Source organism: Pituophis catenifer, unplaced genomic scaffold (assembly GCF_029215685.1).
Source record: "Pituophis catenifer annectens isolate HBS135680 unplaced genomic scaffold, rPitCat1.0.hap2 SCAF_3, whole genome shotgun sequence".
Taxonomy (NCBI): Eukaryota; Metazoa; Chordata; class Lepidosauria; order Squamata; family Colubridae; genus Pituophis; species Pituophis catenifer.
The window spans coordinates 214,196,529-214,222,836 of NW_027256883.1; the positions used below are offsets into that span (position 1 = coordinate 214,196,529).

Below are 26,308 nucleotides of genomic sequence, written 5' to 3' on the forward strand. Positions count from 1 at the left end.
ACCTTTAACAACCGTGGTGATTCGCTTAAAAACTGTGAAAGGGGGCAAAGCTCACTTAACAAATGTCTTGCTTAACAACAGATGTTTGGGGCTCAGTTGAGGTCGTAAGCCGAGGACTACCTGTATTTGGGGGGAAGAAGAATTGGAGCCCTTTATAGCTGCCTGGTACAGAAACAGGGGCGGCACCAGATGATCTCAGCAGGTGGAGCCCACTAAACCTGGTTTATTCTTTTCCCTTGCAGACGGCCATGCTGTATCCCGGGGTCGTCTTTGGGATATGTTTCGTCCTGAATTGTTTCATCTGGGGCAAACATTCCTCGGGGGCGGTAAGTCTCCCCTTGGCTTTCCTCCTCCTAATGGTTTGGGTCTGAGAGAGAAATCTCAAAAGTGCTTTCTCAAAAGGCAACTGGACTTTCTTGGACTTCAAGACATGTCGCTTCTCACCCAAGGAGCTTCATCGGTTCTGGCAGGATGGATCCTATTTCTTTGTGGTCATCTGGTCGTTCGCACTCTCTCTGAGAGCTCTTGAGGCCATCTGGGTTCAAATTGAGCAGAGCTCTCTCAATAGAGGGGGAGGGATACAACATCATCTATCTGTTCTGCCCCAGTTTTGGATTTCCGAGGATATTGACACACACCAATGATCCTTATCAAATTTATTAAGTAGCAAGAATAAACAAGACCGGCAAAAGTTGGCAACCAGCCCAGAAAACAAGATATGATAAACCAAAATACTCTGATAATAAATACTAGTTGTTTCCAGCAAGAAAGCACTAGCTGCGTGCGACTTAAATAGGCTAAGGGAGTGGCCAATTATCCTCAAGCCTTACTCTCGAGGAGACCTCCTCCTCCTGAGTAGCCACTCCTGCCTTTTGGCAGCCCTGCGTGCTCAAGCATTAAGGAGAGGCTCCTCCACTTCGCTCCCTCCACTTGAAGGAGCCTCTGGAGGTTCTGAAGGCCCTGGCTGAGTCTCTGCCTCTGGCCCCACATCCTCTTCAGCCTCCTTGCTGTCCGACGCGAGCGCCGGCTGCACAGGCTGCTGGCGTGACACCACACCAGCCTCCTCGTCGTCGGGATCAGCCACGATCCGCGCAGGCCGCTGGCGGGCCACAACACTATCTCCAGTCTACAACACAGTCCTTTCAACAGTTCCAAGAAGCTCCCACAGCCATTTCCACCACTCAGTTGACCCTGAGAGCACAGATAAACCTCCAAGTGGCCTCAACGACTCTCTAAAAGGATGCAAATGACCAGCCGTCTGCATAAATCAAGACATTTTGCTTCTCACCCAAGAAGCTTCTTCAGTCAGAGGATGGATAGATTTATATTCCTTGCAGTCCTGGTCGTTTGCGCTCTCTCTGAGAGTCGTTGAGGCTACTTGGAGGCTTATCTGTGTTTATCTGTGTTTAAGGTCATCTGAATAGTGCAAATGGGTGTGGAACCTTGGAACTGCTGAAAAGGAGTTCATTTACACCCATCTGCACTATTCAGCTGACTCCGAGGGCATAGATAAGCCTCCAAGTGGCCTCAATGATTCTCAGAGAGAGTGCAAACGACCAGATGACTGCAAGGAATATAAATCTTTCCCTTCCCCACCATCCAGTCAGAGCTGAAGAAGCTTCTTGGAAGAGAAGCGAAACGTCCTCAAGGAAAAACAAAAGAAAAAAGTCCAGTTGCTTTTAGAAAAAGCCACCTTGGAGATAGAAAGTACCCAAAAAAGTGTATCTTAGTTGAGTTTGTGGTGTGCCATAGCTAAGGTGGTGAGTTGATGGTTCGGAGTGCCAAGGAAACCACAGTCTGAGCCAGTGGTGAAATCCCAATTTTGTTTTTACTACCGGTTCTGTGGGCGTGGCTGGGGAAGGATATTGCAAAATCCCCATTCCCACCTCACTCTGGGGCCAGCCGGAGGTGGTATTTGCCGGTTCTCCGAACTGCTCAAAATTTCCGCTACCAGTTCGCCAGAACCTGTCAGAACCTGCTGGATTTCACCCCTGGTCTGAGCTGTTCCTAGCAGTGTGGGGGGTGGGGTGAGGGTAAGTTACACACACCTGTAACTTACTGGGGAGACTTTGCGTGGCCACTGTCTGAGAATCGGCGTCTCGTTTTCCAGGTCCCGTTTCCCACCATGCTGGCGCTGCTCTGCATGTGGTTCGGCATTTCCCTGCCCTTGGTGTACCTGGGCTACTACTTCGGCTTTCGCAAGCAGCCCTATGACAATCCCGTCCGGACCAATCAGATCCCAAGGCAGATCCCGGAACAGAGGTGGTACATGAACCGGTTCGTTGGGTGAGTCTTCCGGGCCGTCTTCGTTGTAAGTTGGGGACAGGAACTAGAATAGCTGTCATAACAGAGCCAGCTTGGGATAGTGGTGCAGGGGACAGCTTAAGAGCCAGGAGGCAGTGAGTTCTAGTTCCAGCTTAGGCATGAAAGCCGCCTGGGTAATTTTGGGCCAATCACCAGGAGACGGTGAGTTCTAGTCCCGCCTTAGGCATGAAAGCCAGCTGGGTGACTTTGGGTCAATCACCAGGAGACGGGGAGTTCTAGTCCGGCCTTAGGCATGATAGTTGGGTGACTTTGGGCCAATCACCAGGAGACGGTGAGTTCTAGTCCCGTTTTAGGCATGAAAGCCAGCTGGGTGACTTTGGGTCAATCACCAGGAGACGGGGAGTTCTAGTCCCGTTTTAGGCATGAAAGCCAGCTGGGAGACTTTGGGTCAATCACCAGGAGACGGGGAGTTCTAGTCCTGCCTTAGGCATGAAAGATAGTTGGGTGACTTTGGCTCAATCACCAGGAGACAGGGAGTTCTAGTCCCGCCTTAGGCATGAAAGAGAATTGGGTGACTTTGGGTCAATCACCAGGAGACGGGGAGTTCTAGTCCTGTTTTAGGCATGAAAGATAGTTGGGTGATTTTGGGCCAATCACCAGGAGACGGGGAGTTCTAGTCCCGCCTTAGGCATGAAAAATGTTTGGGTGACTTTGAGCCAATCACCAGGAGACAGTGAGTTCTAGTTCTACCTTAGGAATAAAAGCCGGCTGGATGATTGGGCCAATTACCAGGAGATGGGGAGTTCTAGTCCTGCTGTAGTCTTGAAAGCTGAGTGACTTCGGGCCAATCACTCTCTCTCTCTCTCAGCCCAGCCCACCTCACAGGGTTGTCGTCGCGGGGAAAACAGGAGGAGGAAGGCATATTATAGATATTCTTGCCGCCTTGACGTACACACGAGAAGGCGGGATAAAAATCTTAACAATTAACAATAATAACAACAGTGAATTCAGCAGAGTGGAAAGGATCGCTTTTATATCCTGACTCTACCTAGCTGGGTGCTGAGTTCAAGGAAGCCTCCTGCTCTTGAAACAATGGAATAAAAAAGTGCTTGACGCAGTTGAGGAATCTGTTCGAACCAGATTCCCTTGTTTCCATAATGACCCTTTTCTCCTGCCTTCCTTCGTAGGATCCTCATGGCTGGAATCCTGCCTTTTGGAGCCATGTTTATTGAACTTTTCTTCATTTTCAGCGTAAGTCCTGTGGACCCCACCCCACCCCACCCCACCTGGCCCCCTGTAACACCTGTGTTTCTCAACCTTGGAAGCTTGAAGATGGGGGGCCTTCAACTCCCAGAATCCCCCAGCCAGCAGCACTCAGACAAAACGGCCATCAACGGGCACATAGAGATGAACCACGTTTACACACCATTCAAAAGAGACAATCAAAAAGCTAAAAGATCACTGCACTTCCTGGCCAGAAATAAAATACCCACAAGAGCAGAGATTAACACAGTGTTTCTCAACCTTGGTAGCTTGAAGATGGGTGGACTTCAACTCCCAGAATCCCCCAGCCAGCGCTGCTGGCTGGGGGATTCTGGGAGTTGAAGTCCACCCATCTTCAAGCTACCAAGGTTGAGAAACACTGTGTAACACCCTTTGCAAAGGTAGCTTCAGACATCCTATAGCTTCCAACAGTTCGCTTAGTGACCCAGGACCCATTTTTCACACTTAACGACCATTGCAGCAATCCCCAGGATCACGTGATTTACATTCGGATGCTTGACAAGTAACTGACACTTAATTTGTATTTGTATTTATTAGATTTATATACCGCCCTTCTCCCGAAGGACTGAGGGCAGTGTACAGCCAAATAAAACACATAACAATATATAAAATAAAATAAAAAAAAAAACAATTCAAAACATAGTAGATGAATTTGGCCCTTATGCATTAAAACACCCCCCCTTTTTAAAAACGTATTAAAATTAGCAATTAAAAGAGTTAGGCCAGCCCATCTTGTTGGAATAAAAAAGTCTTGAGGGCGCGGCGGAAAGTGCGTACATCCGGAATCCTCCGTATCTCCGGGGGGAGTTCGTTCCAAAGGGCAGGTGCCCCCACAGAGAAGGCTCTCCCCCTGGGGGCCGCCAGCCGACACTGGTTGACTGACGGCACCCGGAGGGGCCCCTCTCTGTGGGAGCGTACTGGCCGGTGGGAGGCTATCGGTGGCAGAAGGCGGTCTCATAATGACAGTCGCAGTGTCCCTTTCGCGGTACCTTCTGACAAGCAAAGTCCGTGGGCAAGCCGGATTCACTTAACGACCGTGTGACTCGTTTAACGACGGCAGTGATTCACTTAACAACCGTGGCAAGAAAAGTCATAGGATGGGTCGAAGCTCACTTAACTAACAAACGTCTCACTTGACAACATAAATGTTGGGCGCCATTGTCGTAAGTCGAGGACAACTGTACATGTTCTTCTCTATTTTAATCAGTTAATTATTTAAATTTATATATTTATTTATTTATTTATTTATTTATTTATTTATTAAATTTATATACCACCCTATTCCTGAGGGACTCAGGGCGGTGAACAGCGAACGATAAAAAATACATGTAATACAAACGTTAATAAAAAAAAACCCAATTAAAATATACTAAACACTCTGGTCCTAGATAATTCAAGACATCCCAGTTTAAAATAAAATCGAAAGCAATATAAAGGGAAAGTTAGGCCAGGCCGGCCTGCTGAAACAGGAATGTTTTGAGGGCACGGCGGAAAGTGCGCAGATCCGGAATCTTCTGTATCTCTGGGGGGAGCTCGTTCCAGATGGTGGGTGCCCTCACAGAAAAGGCCCTCCCCCTGGGGGCCGCCAGTCGACACTGTTTGGCTGACGGCACCCTGAGAAGCCCCTCTCTATGGGAGCGTACCGGCCGGTGAGAGGCTATTGGTGACAGAAGGCGGTCTCGTAAATACCCCGGTCCGATGCCATGGAGCGCTCTAAAGGTGGTAACTAAGACCTTGAAGCGCACCCGGAAGACCACAGGGAGCCAGTGCAGCTCGCGCAGGAGGGGAGCCACATGGGAGCGCCATGCTGCTCCCATTACCACCCGCGCGGCCGCATTCTGGACCAGTTGGAGCCTCCGGGTGCTCCTCAAGGGGAGCCCCATGTAGAGAGCATTACAATAATCCAGGCGTGAGGTGACAAGGGCGTGAGTGACAGTGCGTAACGAGTCCCGATCCAGAAAGGGATGCAACTGGCGAATCAGGCGAACCTGATAAAAAGTCCTCCTGGCTACGGCCGTCATATGCTCTTCAAAAGACAGCCGTGAGTCCAGGAGGATGCCCAAGTTGCGAACCCCATCTGTGGGGGCCAACGACTCGCCCCCAATAGTCAGAGATGGCGCCAACTGACTATATCGGGACGACGGAAACCACAGCCACTCGGTCTTGGATGGGTTGAGCCTGAGTCTGTTCCTCCCCATCCAGATCCGCACAGCCTCCAGGCACTGGGACATCACTTCAAGGGCATCGTTGGGGTGGTCCGGGGTGGAGATGTACAGCTGGGTGTCGTCAGCGTACTGGTGGTACTCCACCCCGAAACCACGGATGATCTCGCCCAGCGGCTTCACATAAATGTTGAACAGAAGGGGTGAGAGAACCGACCCCTGTGGCACCCCACATACAAGGGGCCTCGGGGTCGACCTCTGCCCCCCTGCCAACACAGACTGCGACTGTCTCGCTATCAAGAGACTCTGGGCAGCTTACACCATGACAAAAACAATTCAAAACACGAAGTACAGACAGTTCTCGACTTACGACCACAATGGAGCCCAACATTGATGCTGCTAAGCAAGACATTTGTTAAGTGAATTTTGCCCAGTCTTACGATCTTCCTTGCCACCGTTGTTAAGCGATTCACAACAGTGATCAAGTTAAGTCACATGGTTGTTAAGTGAATCATTGGCGTTGCTTGTCGGAAGGGGATCATGTGACTCCGGGACGCTGCGACCGTCATAAATATGAGTCTGAATTTTGATTTCATCACCAAGGGGATGCTGCGATGGTCATTAAGTGTGAAAAACAGTCAGTCACTTTTTGCAGTGCTGTTTGTAACTTTGAACTGTCACTAAATGGGTGGCTCTAAATCGAGGACCACCTGTATTAACATTAAAATTAATAAAATTAGCTGAGATAGGAACCAGCTTGCAGTGGGATGATTTAATCCACTAACTACCTCCAGCATGGAACTGCCCCATCAGGACCCCAGGCCAACTAGGAGAGCCAGGGTTTAAGGTCTTTCCTGGAGGCCAAAGTGGTGGGTGCGGATCTCGCCTTGAGGGGCACGCTGTGTTCCGATATCTCGGAGGTTGCCACCAAGAAGAGGGGCTCAACCTTTTCTCCAAAGCACCAGAAGGCAGGGCAAGGAGCAACGGATGGAAACGAAGGATGGAATTAAAGGAGAAAGTTCCTGGCAATGAGAGCAGTTAACCAGTGGAACCGCTTGCCACCAGAAGCTGTGGGTGCCCCATTAGTGGAGGCTTTCAAAAAGAGACTGGACAATCATCTGAAAAGGGTACAAGGTCTCCTGCTCATGCAGGGGGTTGGACTAGAAGACCTCTGAGGTCCCTTCCAACTCTACTATTGTAGTCTGTGTAGTCCATGATTAGGGGGCTGGATACTAAAACATAAGAAGAACGGTTGCAGGAATCGGGTGTGTCCAGTCTAACGAAGAGAAAAGACTAGGGGTAACATGATAGCAAGAGCTCAAATATTTGAGGGGCTGCCACAAAGAAATGGGGGTCAAGCCATTCTCCAAAACACCAGAAGACAGGACAGGAAGCAACAGATGGAAACTAATCAAGGAGAGAAGCAACCTGGAATTAAGGAGAAACTTCCTGACAGTTAGAACAATTAACCACTGGAACAACTTGCCTCCAGAAGTTGCGAATGCTCCAACACTGAAAGTTTTTAAGAAGATGTTGGATAACAATTCGTTTGAAGTGGTGTATGGTTTCCTGCCTAAGCAGTGTTGTGGCCCATCAGTGGCCTGTGCAGCTAGTAGCTGATTCCGACAGCGAGGAGGCTGGTGTGCTGCGCCAGCAGCCTGTGCAGCTGGCGCTTGAGTCGGACAGCGAGGAGGCTGGAGAAGATGTGGTGCCAGAGGCGGGGATTCAGCCAGGGCCTTCAGAAGCTCCCATAAGTGAAGAGGAAGAAGAGGAGGAGCCTCTTCTTGATGCACAGGTGTGCACAGCTGCCAAAAGGCAGGAGAGGCTCCTCAGGAGGAGGTCTCCTCGAGAGTAAGGCTTGGGGCTAATTGGCCGCTCCCTTAACCTATTTAAGGAGGAACACCAATTGAAGCAATTTGCAGGGAACAACTTCGTTCATATTCCTTCGTGTCTTGATTCCAGAAACGTTTGATTCAGCTCTTGTTTCTCTCTCGTCAGTTTTCCTGCAAATTGCTCCTGGGCATTCTGCCAACCACAGTAAGATGACGGTTATCTGAAATACCGTGCCTCAGAATTGAGTTGTTATTCTTTGGATTCTTGTCGGCTGTTAATGAAGTTAAATTAATAGCCCTTGTTCAGAAAAGACTGATTTAAACTGTACTTGTGTTCGAACAACTACTAAGAAAGCTCATTAGTAGTCCTTAATTAGTAAACTAAGGTTTGTACGGACTTTGTGTGTGCTGCGTTCTTTGGGGTCCGGTAGCTGGGGCAGAAAAAAAGCGGGGTTGGACTAGAAGACCTCCAAGGTCCCTTCCAAGTCTCCCATTCTGTTCCAGAGGCCAGGGGCCACAGCAGAAAAGACCCTTCCAGAATCCCTTGGCCTGCTGGGACCTCCTCAGGTTCCTTCTTCTAGAGTGGGGCGTGTGTGTGTGTGAGATGGTTCCTCAGGTAGCCCAGTTCCATGCCACGAAGGGCTTTGGAGGTGATGACCAAGACTTTTGAATGTCTGTTCGCCTTTCTTCGATTCAGGCCATCTGGGAGAATCAATTCTACTACCTCTTCGGCTTTTTATTCCTGGTATTTATCATCCTGGTGGTCTCCTGTTCCCAGATCAGCATCGTCATGGTGTACTTCCAGCTCTGTGCCGAGGTAAGGGGGGAGAAGGTGGGGGGGTGCGGGTGTCGCAGGACTGGGGAACCCAGGTCTAGCACGGACCCCAGAATCTCGGGCCTCTGAGGGGCAGGGATGGTTCTGGGCCTCGCAGAGCTGGGTGTGTGTAAACTTTCATTTTAATGTAGGCCGATTAATGTACATTTAAAGTAACAATAAAGTTATCCTCTAAGTCAAAGTCTTATAGATTGGGATCCAGAGAAGGAACTTGGGCAGAAAATCTTTACCATAACAGTGGGAGAAGGGGTAGTAGAGACACTCTGTAGCTCCTAGAAGAAATTTGGTGAGAGACAGAGCCTTTGTGGCGCAGCAGACTAAAGCACTGTTAAGATAACACCAGCTGCCTGCAATTACTGCGAGTTCGAATCTCTCCAAGGCTCAAGGTTGACTCAGCCTTCCATCCTTTCTAAGGTGGGTAAAATGAGGACCCAGTTTGTTGGGGGCAAGAGGCTGACTCTGTAAACTGCTTAGGGAGGGCTGTAAAGCACTGTGAAGTGGTATATAAGTGCTACTGCAATATTTTCCTCCCTTCCTCCCTCCCTCCTTTCTTTCCTTCCTTCCTTCCTTCCTTCCTTCCTTCCTTCCTTCCTTCCTTCCTTCCTTCCTTCCTTCCTTCCTTCCTTCCTTCCTTTCCTCTCTTTTTCCTTCCTATGAGCCCTAGTGGCACAGTGCTTAAAGTGCAGCATTGCGCCTCATTTATGACCATTTTTTTTGCCACAGTTGTTAAGCGAATCACTGCCGTTTTTAAGTAAATTGTGAGATCATGATGTGAATCTGTCTTTAGCAATAGCAACAGCCCTTAGACCAGTGTTTCTCAACCTTGGTAGCTTGAAGATGGGTGGACTTCAACTCCCAGAATCCCCCAGCCAGTACTGCTGGCTGGGGGATTCTGGGAGTTGAAGTCCCCCCATCTTCAAGCTACCAAGGTTGAGAAACACTGCCTTAGACTTATATACCGCTTCCCAGTGCTTTCCAGCCCTCTCTAAGCGGTTTACAGAGTTAGCATAATTGCCCCCAACAATCTAGGTCCTCATTTAACTGACTTCGGAAGGACGGAAGGCTGAGTCAACCTTGAGCCTGGTGAGATTTGAACTGCCAAATTGCAGGCAGCCGGCAGGCAGCAGAAGTAGCCTGCAGTACTGCACTCTAACCACTGCACCACCGCGGCTCTTTACCTATTGACTTTGGTCGTCAGAAGCCATGCTGCAACCCTCATAAAGACATACTAGTTGCCAAGTGCCCGAATTGGGATCCTGTGACCCATGGGGACGCCGCAGCGGTCGTAACTGCAAGTCCCTTTTTTCAATAACCTTCGTAACTTCGAACAGTCATTAAGCGAATGGTTGTAACTTGAGGACTAGCTGTAACCCAAGGTGGTTCTGCTCATTTTGGCAGGATTATCGGTGGTGGTGGAGAACCTTCCTGGTGTCCGGAGGATCTGCCTTCTACGTGCTTATCTACGCGATCTTCTACTTCGTGAATAAGGTCCTCTTTCCTTCTGCTTTGTCATGTCTTACGTTTTATGTTATGGTGTTGTTATGTCATGTTGTTTTACGTTATGTTGTCACGTGACTGCAGGGGCGGATGTCGGGACTTTGAATCTGGATCATAAGTTCCTTTTTGAGGGGTGGGTCCGTCGCAACTTTGAACTTTGGGGCCGGTCATAAATTGAGGACTAGCCATAGAAGCCGAGGAGAATGTTACGTGATGGCAAAAGTATCAATAGGCGGCCACATTTTGCAAGGTGGACAATATTTCTGGCTTATTATTATTATTATTATTATTATTATTATTATTATTATTATTTATTGAATTTATATACCGCCCTTCTCCCCGAAGGGACTCAGGGCGGTGAACAGCCGAGAATTAAAATAACATACAATATAAAAGTTAAGATAACTAAAAATAAATTAAATTAATCAGCCTCCCAATTTAAAACCCCAAGCTATACAATTAAAAAACTAACCCATAAAACCTATTCAGGCCAGGCCAGCTTGCTGAAATAAAAACATCTTCAGGGCCTTATGGAAAGTGCGGAGATCCTGGATCATTCGTATTCCTGGGGGTAGCTTGTTCCAGAGGGCGGGTGCCCCCACAGAGAAGGCTCTCCCCCTGGGGGCCGCCAGCCGACATTGCTTGACCGACGGCACCCTGAGGAGGCCCTCTCTGTGCGAGCGTATTGGCCGGTGGGAGGTTATCGGTAGCAGAAGGCGGTCTCGTAAATACCCTGGCCCTAAGCCATGGAGCGCTTTAAAGGTGAGAACCAACACCTTGAAGCGCACCCGGAAGACCACCGGGAGCCAGTGCAGCTCACGCAGGAGAGGTGTTACATGGGAACTCCATGTTGCTCCCGTAACCACCCGCGCGGCCGCATTCTGGACCAGTTGGAGCCTCCGGGTGCTCCTCAAGGGGAGCCCCATGTAGAGCGCTTGCTGAGGGCATCAGAATAACAGAGCTTTAAGGTACCCTGGAGGTCATCTAGTCCAACCCCCTGCTCAAGCAGGAGACCCTATCCCATTTCAGACAAATGGTGGTCCAATCTCTTCTTAAAAACGTCCAGTGATGGAGCACCCACAACTTCTGGTGGCGAGCAGTCCCACTGGTTAATTGTCCTCCCTGTTAGGAAGTTTCTCCTCAATTCCAGGTTGCTTCTCTCCTTGATTAGTTTCCATCCATTGTTCCTTGTCCTGCCTTCAGGTACTTTGGAGAATAGCTTGACTCCCTCTTCTTTGGGGCAGCCCCTCAAATACTGGAAGACTGCTATCCTGTCCCCACTAGTCCTTCTTTGTGTCCCTGAAGGGGAGCTAATTGGGTTCAGCTCTCCCCACCCCCTTAATTTCTCCTCCTCTAAACTCCATTTTTCTTCTCTTCCAGCTGGACATTGTGGAATTCATCCCCTCCTTGCTGTATTTTGGCTACACCGCCCTCATGGTGCTTTCTTTCTGGCTCCTGACGGGGACTATTGGCTTCTATGCAGCCTACATGTTTGTCCGCAAAATTTACGCCGCGGTGAAAATAGACTGAAGGTGCCGGCACACCCGATGGCACAGATTCACCGCCAGGCTTTGGTTTCCTCCTAGGAAGGAATCTGGGAAACTTTTTCCTGTTTCTCCCAAGGGGGAAAAAAAAAAAAAAGATCCTTCGGGAGCAGGACGCAGGAAATTAAAACGAAAACAAAAGTTGAACTCTTGGAATGTAATTTTTGGCACAATATCCATGGAATCGGGGAATCTCCTGGAGGGAAGGGTGTATAGATTCTTTACTTTTTAATTCTACGCTATTCTGGATCTAGGGGATTTTTTTTAAAACAAAGAACACGCCAGTCCGTCTCTCACAATGAATATTCCTCTGTCTACTTTTCGACCGTCGCTCACGATTGCAGCGGTCGTTCTGGAATTCAGGAGGAGAGATTCTCCCATCGCCTTTCGCTAGGCCCGTGCTGAAGATGGCGGGCGCTGCGGTGCCAGGAGGATGCCGAAAACTGGTTTGCTGGCGTTTTCTTGGGTTAAACCAGCAACCCTCTATCCGGAGCTGCAGACGTGCTATTTCCGAGCGAGATAAGTGCAATTTTTTTCAGAAGGGACATTCAAACTCTATAAAACTTCTCATCTGCCCGTCTTGGGACTCTTTTCGTGCCGAAAAAGTTGTGCCGAAACGGTGACGGCATTCTCAAGTTTTAACAGGAAGAACGATAAGGGATGTGGGACTGTTGCTTTTGAAAACGTCAGCACATCGGAGGACGCAGCTCTGGGGAGATTTTTTGGGGACCCTTCCTCTCCAAAAGGTCTGGATGATGAGATGGGAGACCCTGAGCCAAAAAAACAACAACCAGACGAGTGACATTGCCATGTTCATGTGCCAAGGAATCCGTGGCTCAAGAGAAAACTCTGGCAATTGGGGCGGGGGGAACGAGGGAAGGACTTGGGCCAGCCCTGCATTTCCGAAAGGAATTGCTGCCCTCGGTTCTCCAGGTATTCATAAAACCATGCTCCCCTCCCCTGCACCCTCCTCTCCAGCCAGCCTGGGCAAAGAGCCACGTTCTTTCCCCCGTTCAGCATCTCTTTTTATCGGTCTCTGTGCAAACGCCGTTTTTGGAACGCGACTTGGGAATGAATTCACCCGCCCACCGATTTTTATCCTGACGCTGAAAAAAAATTCAATCTGGGAAACTCGAAATTTTGCTTGTGCTGGAGTTTTGCAAAAAGAAAAAAAATCACCCCAAATCGCTGGAATTGCTGGAAAAAAAACCACTAAAGACAGTCTTTGGACATTTTCTGTGTGAACAAGAATGTGGGTTTTTCTTTTCTTTTTTTTTAATTTTAACACTGCTGGGGGAAAAAGAAAATAAAAGCAAGTTGCGGTAAGATTTGCCCCCACCCCTCCGAGACCTAGAGCACTTCACACAGTATTTTCATCCGAGGATTTATTTTTAAACAAAAAAAAAACCTCAAATTTTTGGGGGGGCCTGGATCCTACATGAGTTACGTGGAAGGAAAGGCTTCCATTTCCTGTGAGCATATCTTAAAAAGAAGTTTAAAAAATGTAATTTCTCACCAGTGATCACCTCGTTTGCATCCCTTCCCTTCCTCTGCCCCCCTCCCCAGCTTTTGCCCTGCCTAGATGGATGCAGGGTCTCCCAAAGGCTCAAGCAAGGAAATCTGGACAGGCTTTCTTGGCCTCGTCCATCCCATCGCTGACCACCCCCGAGGTCACATCAGCCAGAACCAAGGTTGGGCCAAGGGATTCCTTGTATGAGTGTGTGTGTGGGGGGGTGAACTTCAGTTTGACTTGAGTGGGTCGTTTTCCCCCTGCCCCACTGGACCTGCTCCAGCCACGCTGTATTTTTAACTGTACTGTTTTTGAGCCCAAATGTAAATAAACCCACCGTTGTCCGAGGCGCCTTCGTTAGATATTTTCGAACCCTCCTGCCACGGTCCGACTTTTCAAGAAACGGTTCACGTCACCGTTGGGAAGCTTTTAGTCTTTGTGACGGAATGCAGAAACGGGGTGCGGGCGCGTATCCTGGTTTTTGTAAAACGGGAGATTTTGCTTAAATCGGGGGAATGCTAACGTTGGGTAAATTAATTGATAAATGACATTTCCATCTCGGAGTAGGGTGGAGATGATGCTTTTCCTAGGGGTACGTACCAGGTGGTTTAAGCCAGGGGTCTCCAACCTTGGCAACTTTTAAGACTCGTGGACTCCTTAAAAAAAAAGAGAGGAAAGAGAAGAGAGAGAGAGAGAGAGAGAGAGAGAGAGAAAGAAAGAAAGAGAGAGAGAGAAAGAAAGAAAGAAAGAGAAAGAAAGAAAGAAAGAAAGAAAGAAAGAAAGAAAGAAAGAAAGAAAGAAAGAAAGAAAGAAAGGCCTTTTTTTGCAAAGGTGTCCAATCTTGGCAACTTTAAGATTTGTACACTTGTGGCTAGCTGGGGAAAGAGGAGAGAGAGAGAGAGAGAGAGAGAGAGAGAGAGAGAGAGAAAGAAAGAAAGAAAGAAAGAAAGAAAGAAAAAGAAAGAGAAAGAAAGAAAGGCCTTTTTTTGCAAAGGTGTCCAATCTTGGCAACTTTAAGATTTGTGCACTTGTGGCTAGCTGGGGAAAGAGAAGAGAGAGAGAGAGAGAGAGAGAGAGAGAGTGAGAGAGAGAGAGAGAGAGAGAAGAAAGAAAGAAAGAAAGAAAGAAAGAAAGAAAAAGAAAGAAAGAAAAAAGAAAGAAAGAAAGAAAGAAAGAAAGAAAGAGAAAGAAAGAAAAAGAAAAAGAAAGAAAGAAAGAAAGAGAAAGAAAGAAAGAAAGAAAGGAAAGAAGAAAGAAAAAGAAAGAAAGAAGAAAGAAAGAAAGAGAAAGAAAGAAAGAAAGAAAGAGGCCTTTTTTTGCAAAGGTGTCCAATCTTGGCAACTTTAAGATTTGTGCACTTGTGGCTAGCTGGGGAAAGAGAAGAGAGAGAGAGAGAGAGAGAGAGAGAGAGAGAGAGAGAGAGAGAAAGAAAGAAAGAAAGAAAGAAAGAAAGAAAGAAAGAAAGAAAGAAAGAAAGAAAGAAAGAAAGAAAGAAAGAAAGGAAAGAAGAAAGAAAGAAAGAAGAAAGAAAGAAAGAGAAAGAAAGAAAGAAAGAAAGGCCTTTTTTTGCAAAGGTGTCCAATCTTGGCAACTTTAAGATTTGTGCACTTGTGGCTGGCTGGGGGAATTCTGGGAGATGAAGTCCACAAGTCTTAAAGTTGCCAAGGTTGGAGACCCCTGATCTAAGTCAGGATTCCTGAATTATTCCGGTTTGGCCTGGTACTAGGAGGTGGGGAGGGACATGGGATGGTTTTATGTGAAGGTTGGGGACCTCTGCTCTAAGCAGCCCCCCTGTATTTTTAGAACATTGCCACCTTATCATATTGAGGAGAAATGCTTGTTTTGGGAAATGCTGAATCCTTCCTATTATTTTTTTTTATTATTATTTTATTTTAATTTGATTTATATGCCGCCCTTCTCCGGAGACTCAGGGTGGCTTACAATGCGTTAAGCAATAGCCTTCATCCTTTTGTATATTTTATACAAAGTCAGCTTATTGCCCCCACAAGCTGGGTCCTCAGGAGTAAATTGGGGCTGCAAAAGGATTTGGATCCTTCCAACTCAAGAGGTGAAATGCTCCCGGTTTGGACCGGGTCACCCAATCCAATGGAGGCGGGTGGTTCGGAGAACCGGTAGCAAAAATCCCTGCCCGCCCCCCCCTCCCCATTGCCCAGCTGAGCCGCGCAATCATCAGAGGCTTTTGTTTTTAAAAGCATTTTTTTCTACAACCTTTTTGGCTGAAAAAATGCTTTTAAAAGTAAAAAAAAAAGCCTCTGATGATTGCGCAGCTCAGCTGGGATCATCAAAGGCTTTTAAAAGCATTTTTTCTACAACCTCTTCAGCCGAAGAGGTTGCAGAAAAAATGGTTTTAAAAGTAAAAAAAAAAAAAAAAAGTTGGCTATGCCCACTAGGTCATATTAACCCCCCACCACCACCAAGCCACGGCCACAGAACCGGTAGTAACAAATTTTACGTTTCACCACTGTTCCAACTGCCTTCTTTGGCTTCACCCTGTTTCTCAACCTGAGCAGCTTGGAGCTGTATGGACTGTATGGATTCCCCAGCCAGCACAGGTAAAAGTCGCTCAGGGTGAGAAACGCTTATCCTGGGGTCTGTAGAGATTCTCAGTCTTCCGTAATTGTCCCAAAAGTGCTTTTTTTCCAAGAGGCAACTGGACTTCCTTTCTTTTTTTTTTTTCTTTTGAAGACGTTTCGCTTCTCATCCAAGAAGCTTCTTCAGCTCTGACGTTCCCCACTATCCTGTCAGAGCTGAAGAAGCTTCTTGGATGAGAAGCGAAACGTCTTCAAAAAAAAAAAAGTCAAAAGTCCAGTTGCCTCCTGAAAAGAAAATAGCACCTTTGGGACTATATAAGCAATAGCACTTAAATTTATGTACTGCTTCCCAGTGCTTCCCAAGCTTCTGGCCCCCAACAATTTGGGTCCTCGTTTTACCCACCTCGGAAGGACGGAAGGCTGAGTCAACCTTTGAGCCTGGTGAGATTTGAACTGCCAAATTTCAGGCAGCCGGCAGTCAGCAGAACTAGGCTGCAGTACTGCATTCTAACCACTGCGCCACCTCGGAAGGCTGGAAGGCTGAGTCAACCTTGAGTCAGTCAAGATCGAACTGCTGGCAGTCGGCAGAGTTAACCTGTAATATGGCATTCTAACCACTGGGTCACCATGCCTTCCTTCCTTTCCTTTTTCTTTCCTTCCTTTCCTTTTTCTTTCCTTCACAACCAATAGCCCTTGCACTTATATATCGCTTCATAATGCTTCACAGCCCTTCCTAAGCAGTTTACAGAGTCAGCCTCTTTCTCCCAACAATCTGGCTCCTCATTTTACCAACCTCGGAAGGACGGAAGGCTGAGTCAACCTTGAGCCAGTCAAGATCGAACTGCTGGCAGTCGGCAGAGTTAACCTGCAATACGGCATTCTAACCACTGGGTCACCGTGCCTTCCTTCCTTCCTTCGCAATAGCCCTTAGACTTATATACCGCTTCACAGTGCTTTTACAGCCCTCTCTAAGCAGTTTACAGAGTCATCCCAACTATCTGTATCCTCATTTTACCCACCTCGGAAGGACGGAAGGCTGAGTCAACCTTGAGCCTGGTGACATTCGAACTGCCAAATTGCAGGCAGTCGGCAGAAGTAGGCTGCAGTACTGCCCTCTAACCACTGCACCACCGTGGGTCATTGGGGTAAACAGGCTTCCTGGAGTACGAGTGATTTATGCTGGTTTAAGAAGGAAATGATCATCCTAGAATTTCTCCAGCAGGTTTTTATTCGAGATTGGGATAATATCTAGACTGCTTTGGGCAATCAGAATGATACTCACTCATGCTGTCTTTCCAAGTGGTCCTTGGCTTACGACTATATCTGGCCCCAAAATTCTCACTACTAAGCGAGACAGTGGTTCAGTGGGTTTTGCTCCATGGTACGACCTTTCTCGCCACAGAATGACCTGCGGTTTCTTAAGCGAGGAATGCGGTTGTTAAGCGAATCTTGCTTCCCCCCATTGCCTCGGCTTGTCAGGAGGTCGCAAAAGGGGATCACGTGACCCACCCACCCCCCAGGACACTACGACCGTCATAAATATGGACCAGTTGCCAAGCGTCTAGGTTATATGTGACCATGGGGATGCCGCAATGGTCGTAAGTGTGAAAAACGCTCCTAAGTCACTTTTTTTTCAGAGCCGTTGTAACTTCAAGCAGTCACTAAACGAATGTCTGTGTTTGACTTGCACGAAGGAAGATGAGGATGCAGACTTTGGTTCTCATAAATGTGCCCATGGCAAACAAACCCTTACCGGCGGTCCTCGACTTACGACAGTTCATTTAGTGACCGTCTGAAGTTGCAACAGCACTGAAAAAAGTGACTTACGATCGTTTTCCACACTTACGGCCATTGCAGGATCCCAAGTTCGTGTGATTTACTTTTAGGTGCTTGACGACTGGTTCCTATTTATGACGGTCACGCGATCCCCTTTTGCGACCTGACAGGCAAAGTCAATGAGATTCATTTAACGACCAGGGTTACTAATGTAACTGCAGCCATTCACTTAACAACTGTGGCAAGAAAGGTGGTAAAATGGGGGGAAACTCACCTAAGAAATGTTTCACTTAGCAACCTATAGGCTCAACTGCGGTCATAAGCCAAGGACTTACCTGCATTTGCCTGTGGTAAACGCTTTGATTGGAAATACAGGGCTCCAAAGCCTGTTATCACCCCTTCCCCTTAACAAGGACACCACAAACCTTACACCCGGTGCGATTGGGCTGCCGACTGCCAACCATCAGCTGCACAACTTTTAAGAGAAAAATGTGTGTCCCTGATGCAGCTGAAACAGCCATTCCGTTCCTGGCCGGTTGGTTCCGTTTGTGCAAATGCCAGCCTGGTGTTCGTTTCGATTCATTTTCATTGGCTTCCACACTTCCCGTTATTTCGATCCGCAAAAGTTGCTTTATTGAAAATCAGCACTTTTACTAGTGCGCCACTGGCACCGTTCTATTATTTGTTCTGTTCTGTTCTGTTCTGTGGCATTACTTCTTATTCTAGTCTATTATTTTTTGTTCCGTTCTGTTTTGTTCTGTTCTATTCTTTTTTATTCTATTCTATACTTTCTTATTCTGTTCTATTCTTTCTTTTGTTCTGTTCATTCTATTCTATTCTATATTCTCTGTTCTGTTCTGTTCTCTTCTACTCTACTCTATTCTATTATTCTATTCTACTCTACTCTATTATTCTATTCTATTCTATTCTATTCTATTCTATTCTATTCTATTCTATTCTATTCTTCTATTCTACTCTACTCTACTCTACTCCATTCCATTCTATTCTATTCTAATTCTATTCTATTCCCCAGCAGCACCCTGAGAAGAGACGTGTCAGGCAAGATCAACGTCCTTTCTATTCTATTCCATTTTCTATTCTATTCTATTCTACTCTTCTGTTCTTATTCTATTCTATTCTATTCTATTCCATATCTTCTTTCCCTGAGATGGCGAACCTATGGCACGCATGCCACAGGTGGCATGCAAAGCCATATCTGCGGGCACGCAAGCTGTTGCCCTAGCTCAGGTTCAGCGCGCAGGCGCACACTGGCCAGTTGATTTTCGGCTGGCCCCACCCACGCCTCCCCTCCCCTCCCGGAGTCTCTGCGGGGCCCGTTTTGGATGTCAGGTAAGTACAGGGCTCGTGCGGAGGCTCTGGGAGGGCATTTTTGCCCTCTGGGGGAGTGGGGAGAGGCCATTTTCACCCTCCCAGGCTCCAGGAAAGCAGGGGGGGTCACCACACGCTGCACAGCCCATTTTTGGTTCCAGGAGGCTTTTGGTCCCAAAACGGGCTGCAAGGGGGAGGTGCCCTGCCCCCCCGTGCTACCCCCACCTCCCGCATGTGCGCGCGACCCTCCCCCTCTGCGTGGCAGAGAACTGAAAATCAGCTGGCCGGCAGGAGGCGCGCGTGCATGCGGGGTGGGGCTGAGCTGGGCAACGGCTCACGTGCCCGCAGAGGGCTCCCCGTGCCACCTGTGCCATAGGTTCCCCATCACGGATTCTATACCCGTGCATTTGGTTTTTCTTGCCTAAATGTAGAACTTTACCGTAGCCCATTCCGGTTGCCGTATGGGTGGGTGGGTGCTACTTAACGCGGCTAAGTAATTCCTCGAACTGCCCCGACTCCAGGAAAAGAAAAAAAAACCCACACAAGGCGTCATACTTCAAACGTTTTAATAAGCAATTTCATTTTAAAAAACAATAACAAAGACACCCTCTTTCGTTTTAAAACTTAATTCTGTAAGACAAAAAAAAAAAAAGAAGAAAAGAAAAAATCCAAACTGAACAGTGATGAGCTGTTATGTTTCCTAATGGCACTTCAAAATCTTTTTTTTTTTTTTCTTTTCAAAACCGGGACTTGGGGAAAAAAAAAAAAAAAAAAGTCCAGCAATATTCAGATTAAAAAAAGAGGTCATTTGCTGTGTTTAGAGGAAAAAGTGCTCGGTTGGGTAAGGAGTTCCACGTCGGGACTGAGGGTGGGTGGGCTCTGATTAAAAAGAAACACACACACAAAATTCCTCTAAACCAGTGTTTCTCAACCTTGGTAGCTTGAAGATGGGTGGATTTCAACTCCCAGAATCCCCCAGCCAGCAGCGCTGGCTGGGGGATTCTGGGAGTTGAAGTCCACCCATCTTCAAGCTTCCAAGGTTGAGAAACAGTGCTCTAAACAATAAAGCCAGCTACGTAAGCCATTGTTTCTCAACCTGAGCCACCTGGAGATGGATGGACTTCAACTCCCAAAAGTCTCCCAGCTCTCCTGGCTGGGGAATTCTGGGAGTTGAAGTCCACCCATCTCCAAGTGGCCAAAAATCACAGAGAGTGACCCAATGGACTGAATTCCTAGTTCCTCTTCAAATCAAGGTGAGAGCACCTGTCCTGACAGGCGCCCCCTCTTGCACAGGTAGGACCTATGATACAGGATCATCAAATCAGCAGAGGAATGCCAGAGGCCAGCTGTTCGATCCTCAAGATAGGCTGTCCCACCCCTGCTTACCAAAAAAAAAAAAGTATTTTTTTTTCATTTAACACACAATTGGTAATTTTTTTTCTCTTTTAACCCAAACCACACAACTCTCAGAAAATTGACACGAAGTAATTTGAGAACCAAGCACAAATTGGGGCAGAAAATTGGTTTTTCAATTTGTCTTTTTTAAAAGGGGGACGAATATATACCTTATTTTTGGATGACTGCAAAACTGGGAGAACAACCCATTTGGGTCTAGGATAACTCGGTGCAACCAACTCGCCGTGGGTCATGAGTTACACTTAACATTGGAGAAATTGGTGGAATAGAACCATTAAAGGGAGGATGCAAAAGGAGGGAAAGAATGAAATGGGAACGACAGAAATTAAAACAAGTTTTAAAATTACTTTTAAGTACTGAAAAATGATTGAATTGTCCTGCAGCGAGTTGTTATTCCACGGTGAATTAGCTGCTCTGTGTTGGCCTCGGCGAGTTGGCCGCACCAAGTTGCCCCATTCCGACACATTTTGGGGTGGGCATCTTGGGATGAAGTCCCAAAGTAGGAAATGACATAAATCACGGTGGGAAAGCTGGATTCGTTCACACGGGACGTGCCGACGGAAGAGGGAACGTTCGGGGACCAGCTGTGAGTATCACACAGGCAGAAAATTTGAGTTGTTTTTCAGGATTCTTAACTGCCATAAGGGGACAATGGGGTCCGTCATCCAAAATAAATCCAATATTCCCAATACTATAAAATGCAGAAAGTCTTCAAACAAAGCAGAATGACCAGTGTGTGTGTCGAATAAAATAAGTCTTGAGAACAAGTAACAGAGAGAAAGTTGGTCTCTTATTACAGAGCTCACTTAAAACACTTTCCCCTTTGTGGGGGCATTTTCCGTTTAAGTTACTGATTCCCATGGATCTCTCCAAAAGCATTAGGGCTACGCAGGGCCTCTTTCTTATGGGTGGGGGGGATTCAAATTAATCCTACTGGCGGTGAGGGAAGACTTTAGCAAGTTTTTTCCTAGGATGGGCAACCCCCTGAATCCGAGGCATATTCTGAATTACAGAAGGGAAGGATGAAAATTCGGGGGGGGGGGGAGAGAAGCACCCGGGAGGTTTTTGCTGTATAATCCTGAATAATTTGCTCTCAGGAGGGGGGAAAAAAAACAACCACCAAAATTGCAAAATTTTAGCCAGCCGAAGGAAAGATACAAACAATTGATTAGAATTGAATATATACACTGGAAAGAAATCCTAACAGAACCACTCGGTCAGTCCGCTTGCGGCTAAGCCAAAGGGAAGAAAAGACTCTGAACGAAGAGTTTGAAATGTCCTGTGGTTTAGCTTCGCAAAAGGAAGAATGGTGGGGCTGGTACAGCAAAGCGACAATAAACATTTGGGGGCAAAAATAACACCAGAGACACGAGCTAAACCTGGCACCGAGAGTTCAAAATAGCACTAGCGCTATCTGGGTCCTCGTTTTATCGACCTCGGAAGGAGGGAAGGCTGAGTTCGGCCTTGAGCCGGTGAGAATTGAACTGCTGGCAGATGGCAGAGTTAGCCTGCAATGCTGCATTCTGACCACTGGGCCGCCATGGTAGCAACTCTCCTTGATAAAAAGGAGAGTTGAAAGGCAGAAAGCAGATGAGATGAGATTACCAAGTAGGAAAAAGGCAACCAAAAAGCCCCTTGGCCAGGGTGATCAACTATGGCAACTTTACGACCTGTGGACTTCAACTCCCAGAATTCCTGAGCCAGCCAGTTCTTCCCTTGCAGAAGACCGTTCTAAGGAAAATGCAACACTTTCTTGGATTGGCGAGGCACAAATTTATACTCTCTATACTTTAAAAGGCTACACCTGCAGCTACCTGAAGACTCTCTTAAGACTCCAAAAGACTAAGCAAGCTTCCTTTCCTTTCCCCCATCAGGCCACAGAAAAAACAACCACCTAAAATACATTTTGCGGGCCACCGGCTCAAGAATTCTGGGAGTTGAAGTCCACAAGTTACAAGGTTCCCATGGTTGACTGCTCCCGTCCTTGACTATGCCCTAAAATCGCCTTTTTGTTATCAGCTTTTGTGCAGCTGGCATCTGCCGACCCAGAGACCTTATCCCAAAGGTCTGATCCTATCAAATCTTCCAGGACACGGAGAGGATTCGATCACCCCATGGTGAACTATCCGTTGTAAATTCGAGGAGATTGGGGAAAATGAAGGTGCTATCTTCTTCTTCTTCTTCAGGAGGAAGAGGAGAAGAAAACAGCCATCCCGGGCAATAAAACATATGCGAGGTAAACAAATCCTACTTAAAAAGGAATAAGAGAGGTTTTTGCAAACTAACATTAGGAGCAAATGCAAGGATGTAGTTTTAGGATTTTTTTTAAAAAAAACTGGCTATTTGGAAAGCACAATTAGTTAAAGGCCAGTTGGTTGCCAACTAACACAAAGTTTAAATAGAATTTTTCCCACTTTATGGTTTAGACCAGGGGTATCAAACTCAAGTCCCGGGGGGCCGTCCTGGAAACAGCAAAGGACCAGCCCATGGTGCCTCTGCCAGCGAAAACGGAGCTCAGGAGGGCCGTCCCTCTCCAAGCACTGTTTTCGCTGGCAGAAGGTTGCAGGAGGCCGTCACAGCCGAAAACGGAGCTCGGTAGCCCGTTTTCGCTGGCAGAGCGCTCGATCCACCACAGGCGCCCCTGGCACGAGTGGTGTCGAGCTGGCCATGCCCACCCTGGCCTCCCGAGGTCAAACACAACCCTGATGTGGCCGTCAAGGAAATCGAGTTTGACTGACACCCCTGGTTTAGACTTTCCTGCCAGCAGGGGAGAGCGTCTGTAGATTAACACATTAAACCCATCCCCAAAAGGAAAGGCTCACAAATGGCAAGGCAAGAGCTCTCCGATTTTTCCTGCGACACAAACTTCTGAGGTCAGGTACAAATGAATTTTCTGAAGATCAGAGTTTCCCTCCCTTCTACTGCAGGACTAACCCTGGCAACGGCAGGGAGGCTCAATCCTCCCTTTTTTAAGTGCTCATTAGCCGGCAGTGAAATTGACCAGGACATTGACTTAAAAGTCTGGTTAATTTTACTCCAGGGCGAAAATTTGTGAAGTCCTCTCTCCTTCCCCCCCCCCCAAACCGAGAGCACTTTGGTTCAAAACTGAGAGCCACCTAAGTAAACCAGCAACGGTCTTTTCCCCCACGATAGAGAAATATTATTCTATTTTTCCCTCATTCTGTTTTTTTCCCCCTCACCCCAACACCGTGATTGAAAAACAAAACCACTTTATTTTCGGTAACAGAAGTTCTTCCCTCGCAGAGGTCTGGGTCTAAGCAAAATAAAAGCCACAACACATTTCTTGGATTGGCGAGGCACAATTTTATACCATCTATCCTTTAAAAGGCTACACCTGTAGCTACATGGATAAAGACCCTTTTAGGTCCTTCACCTCATCAAAAGACTAAACAAGCTTCCTTTTCATTGCCCATCATGCCACACAAAATCCAAAAAAAACCCCACCCAAAAATATTTGTGGGCCACTCTTATCTTTGGAAAACTTATTGCCTGGAATTGGAGAGAGTAGTTCAGTAGTAGTTAGGAATATTTGATCTTACAGCTCTTTTGTAAGAAAGATGATTGATGCTTGGATCTTCCCCACCTTTTCTTGTATGATTTTTTTTCATACTTAATGTCATCTTTACTGCTATACAAGCTGAGCAAGAAGCAGCAAAGAGATTCGGCTGGCAGAAAATCAGGCTGAATAAAACTCAAACCACTGCTGCCATTTTTTTCAGCATCGGTGTTGAATCTAGGGTGGAAATAAACCCATTTTCTTCTTTTTCCTAACGGGAAAGAGTCGTCTTTTGATACAGACAGGAATGCTCTGCCTTTTTTTATTATTATTATTATTCTATCTTTGGTTGGATAGTGAAACGAAGGAAGAAGCAACCCCAGCAGAGGAGGGTTTAGGATCTGGAACGCTCTCTTGCACGCAACTTTTGCTAAAACGATCAAGCTGAAGGCCAGAGAAGAGACAGCAAGTGTCCGAAGTTGCAAACTAAGCCAGCAAATAGCTTTATGTCGAAGTCCAATGCCATCCTGAAGAAACTGAAATGTGGAATATGCTTTTTTTTTTCTCCTTCTTCTTCTTCTCGTAAGTTTTGAGGTAGGGATATGAGGATTGCATAAGAGGAAAATGTGCAACTATATTTGAAAAGAGAGTAACAGGAAATGCAACCGAGGTATTTAAAAATACTGAAAACCATCAGGAGATGCCCAGGCACCCTCCAGTGCAAGGCACACGCTGAAAATCAGAAAGGCAACGTCTTACAACGAAGACCAGGAAGCAGGGCCTGTGGAACTCAGTGCCACATGCGATTGCTGAGGTAAGTCTTATATAAAACATGAAACAGATCGTGAAGAACAGGCTCCGAGAAAAGGCAGAGGCTGTCGAAGCCTAACGTAGAAGGCCTACTAGGCCCAGGGCAGAAGGGATCTCGCTTATGAAGCAGCGAAGAACCGAAGCCGATGGGGATGGAGGCTAGATTTTCAAAGCAATCTGGAATTACAAGGAAGAAGCCAAGAGAATTTTTTAAAAAGCGTCTGCTATGCACAGGCATCGAGAAAGAGCAGCAAATGCAATTGGAGGCATTATTGCAGAGATCACCTTAACATATCTAGGCAGGGAGGAGAGCCACGGCAGGCCCCCGTCGCTCCGCTCCCTGCATATGAGGTAAAAAGGAAGGGGCCTGCGGGGATACCCCGAAATGCATGGAGGTGGACCCACCCCAGAGGAGGCCTCGAGAGGGTAAGAGCAGAGACCGGGTTATCATGAGGTATTCACTGTAATAGACACAATAAAGACAGTTCACTCAGGAGACGACGGGGAAGTAAGACAGAGATGGCCAACATGTAACTTGCACAAGAGCCCCCGGCTGGGGAGGGGGGGGGTGGAGAGTGAAGGGTGAGAATTGGGACACAACACCTTTGAAAGCCACTGTAGTTCCCGTATTTAATCCCCCAGGGTTAAATTAAATTACAGGCTACATTCTGAGCGGGCTCGCCTCTCAAGGCTCATTTTCCTGCCTAGAAAATGGGGCCAATCCTGCCACCCTTTCCGAGTGGACGTTCTGTGGGCCTTGGGAACACGGGGAGGCTGAACCGCAGGCTTCGGCCTTTCAAACACGACCCGTCTCTGAATCGAGAAGAACGGGACGTGCCAAGCAGCCTGCAAATGAACCCAGGAGAAACAGACAGGATGGCAGGGGTCCCCAACCCCTAGGCCACGCTACCCGCTACCAGGCCGTGAGCCATTCAAACCCAGGCCGCATACTTGTGGGTGTGCACATTTCATTTTTGTGACTGCCACTTGTGCAAATGGACCTGCGCGCGCACACCAGTGGAACTATCCCCTCCTCGCCCTTCTGCAAAGCCAGAAAGTTTGGAGAACTCTGCACGACAGGAAGAGCATACAGAAGACTTCGCTCTGCTGCCGCTGTTTCCACCGTGTCCAAAATGGCCCATCACTTGCTTAAGGCAGGCATAAAAGCCGACCAGGAAGGCCCCCCCTGGTCAGCCAAGAGGGCATCTCTGTGGCCTCCCTGCTTCGGTTTGCTTTGACGGAAGCAAAGGTGGTGGGCCCGCAATCCTCATTTTACTTACGGGAGGCCAGCGCTGGGCGCCTTGCCGGGAGAGAGAAGGGAGCATTGGGGCTCTGGAGCTTAGAGGAGGTGAACCAACCTTGCTGGAAGGAAAGGGGCATGAAAATAAGGGGCTGTTGGTTAGACCCCCCCCCCCCGCTCACCCACCCCATAAAAAGGTTATTGGACTCCCCCTAAGAAGGCAGCTGAATCGGCCGAAAGCAAGGCTGCCTCACCTCTGCCTCACCCGGCGTGTTTGCCCCACAATTCCTTCCTGCAAGGTTGGCGTTCTCATGTTGCGGGTGGGGCTCAGCGGACACGGGTGCTGCTGGTGAAAAGGCGACTTGCACACTCGCTGCCCAGAAACGGCCTCAAGGCAGCAAAGAAGCTGAAGGAAGCCTCTTCCTTGAGCCCCAAAGGCCAAACCCCATCATCCCTCCATAAAGCTTGCTCGTCTCAGAATGGCCGAGGAGATTTAGGGGAAAAAAAAAAAAGAAACGGGGGGACAGGATGATGGGCCTTGTTCCTGATCAGTCTCTTCTTTAAGGAAGAGACCTATAAGGAGGGTTGGCTGCTATTGCTAGACCCCAACATCTTTTGGGAAACCCTCTCAAAAAACTCCCTCCCCCACCCCCCGAAAATCACAGCGAGCCTGTCCTGTGGGGACAGGAGGATCCTTCTGACCTGCCCAGAGATCTGGGAGAGAGAGAGAATAAAAAAA

At 47.6% G+C, this 26,308-nt stretch overlaps 1 protein-coding gene across 2 annotated transcripts in view; it reads left to right on the forward strand.

Moving 5' to 3' along the window:
- TM9SF4 (transmembrane 9 superfamily member 4) overlaps positions 1-13,720 on the forward strand; it is a 50,146-nt gene extending 36,426 nt beyond the window's left edge. For both annotated transcript variants that reach the window (XM_070941850.1, XM_070941851.1), the window contains 6 exons: positions 243-326; positions 2,111-2,286; positions 3,453-3,516; positions 8,241-8,360; positions 9,777-9,866; positions 11,256-13,720. In XM_070941850.1, the coding sequence (XP_070797951.1) occupies positions 243-326; positions 2,111-2,286; positions 3,453-3,516; positions 8,241-8,360; positions 9,777-9,866; positions 11,256-11,405 (684 nt within the window). In that variant the 3' untranslated portion in view covers positions 11,406-13,720. The remainder of the gene's footprint in view (positions 1-242; positions 327-2,110; positions 2,287-3,452; positions 3,517-8,240; positions 8,361-9,776; positions 9,867-11,255) is intronic.
- The last annotated feature ends 12,588 nt before the right edge of the window (positions 13,721-26,308 follow it).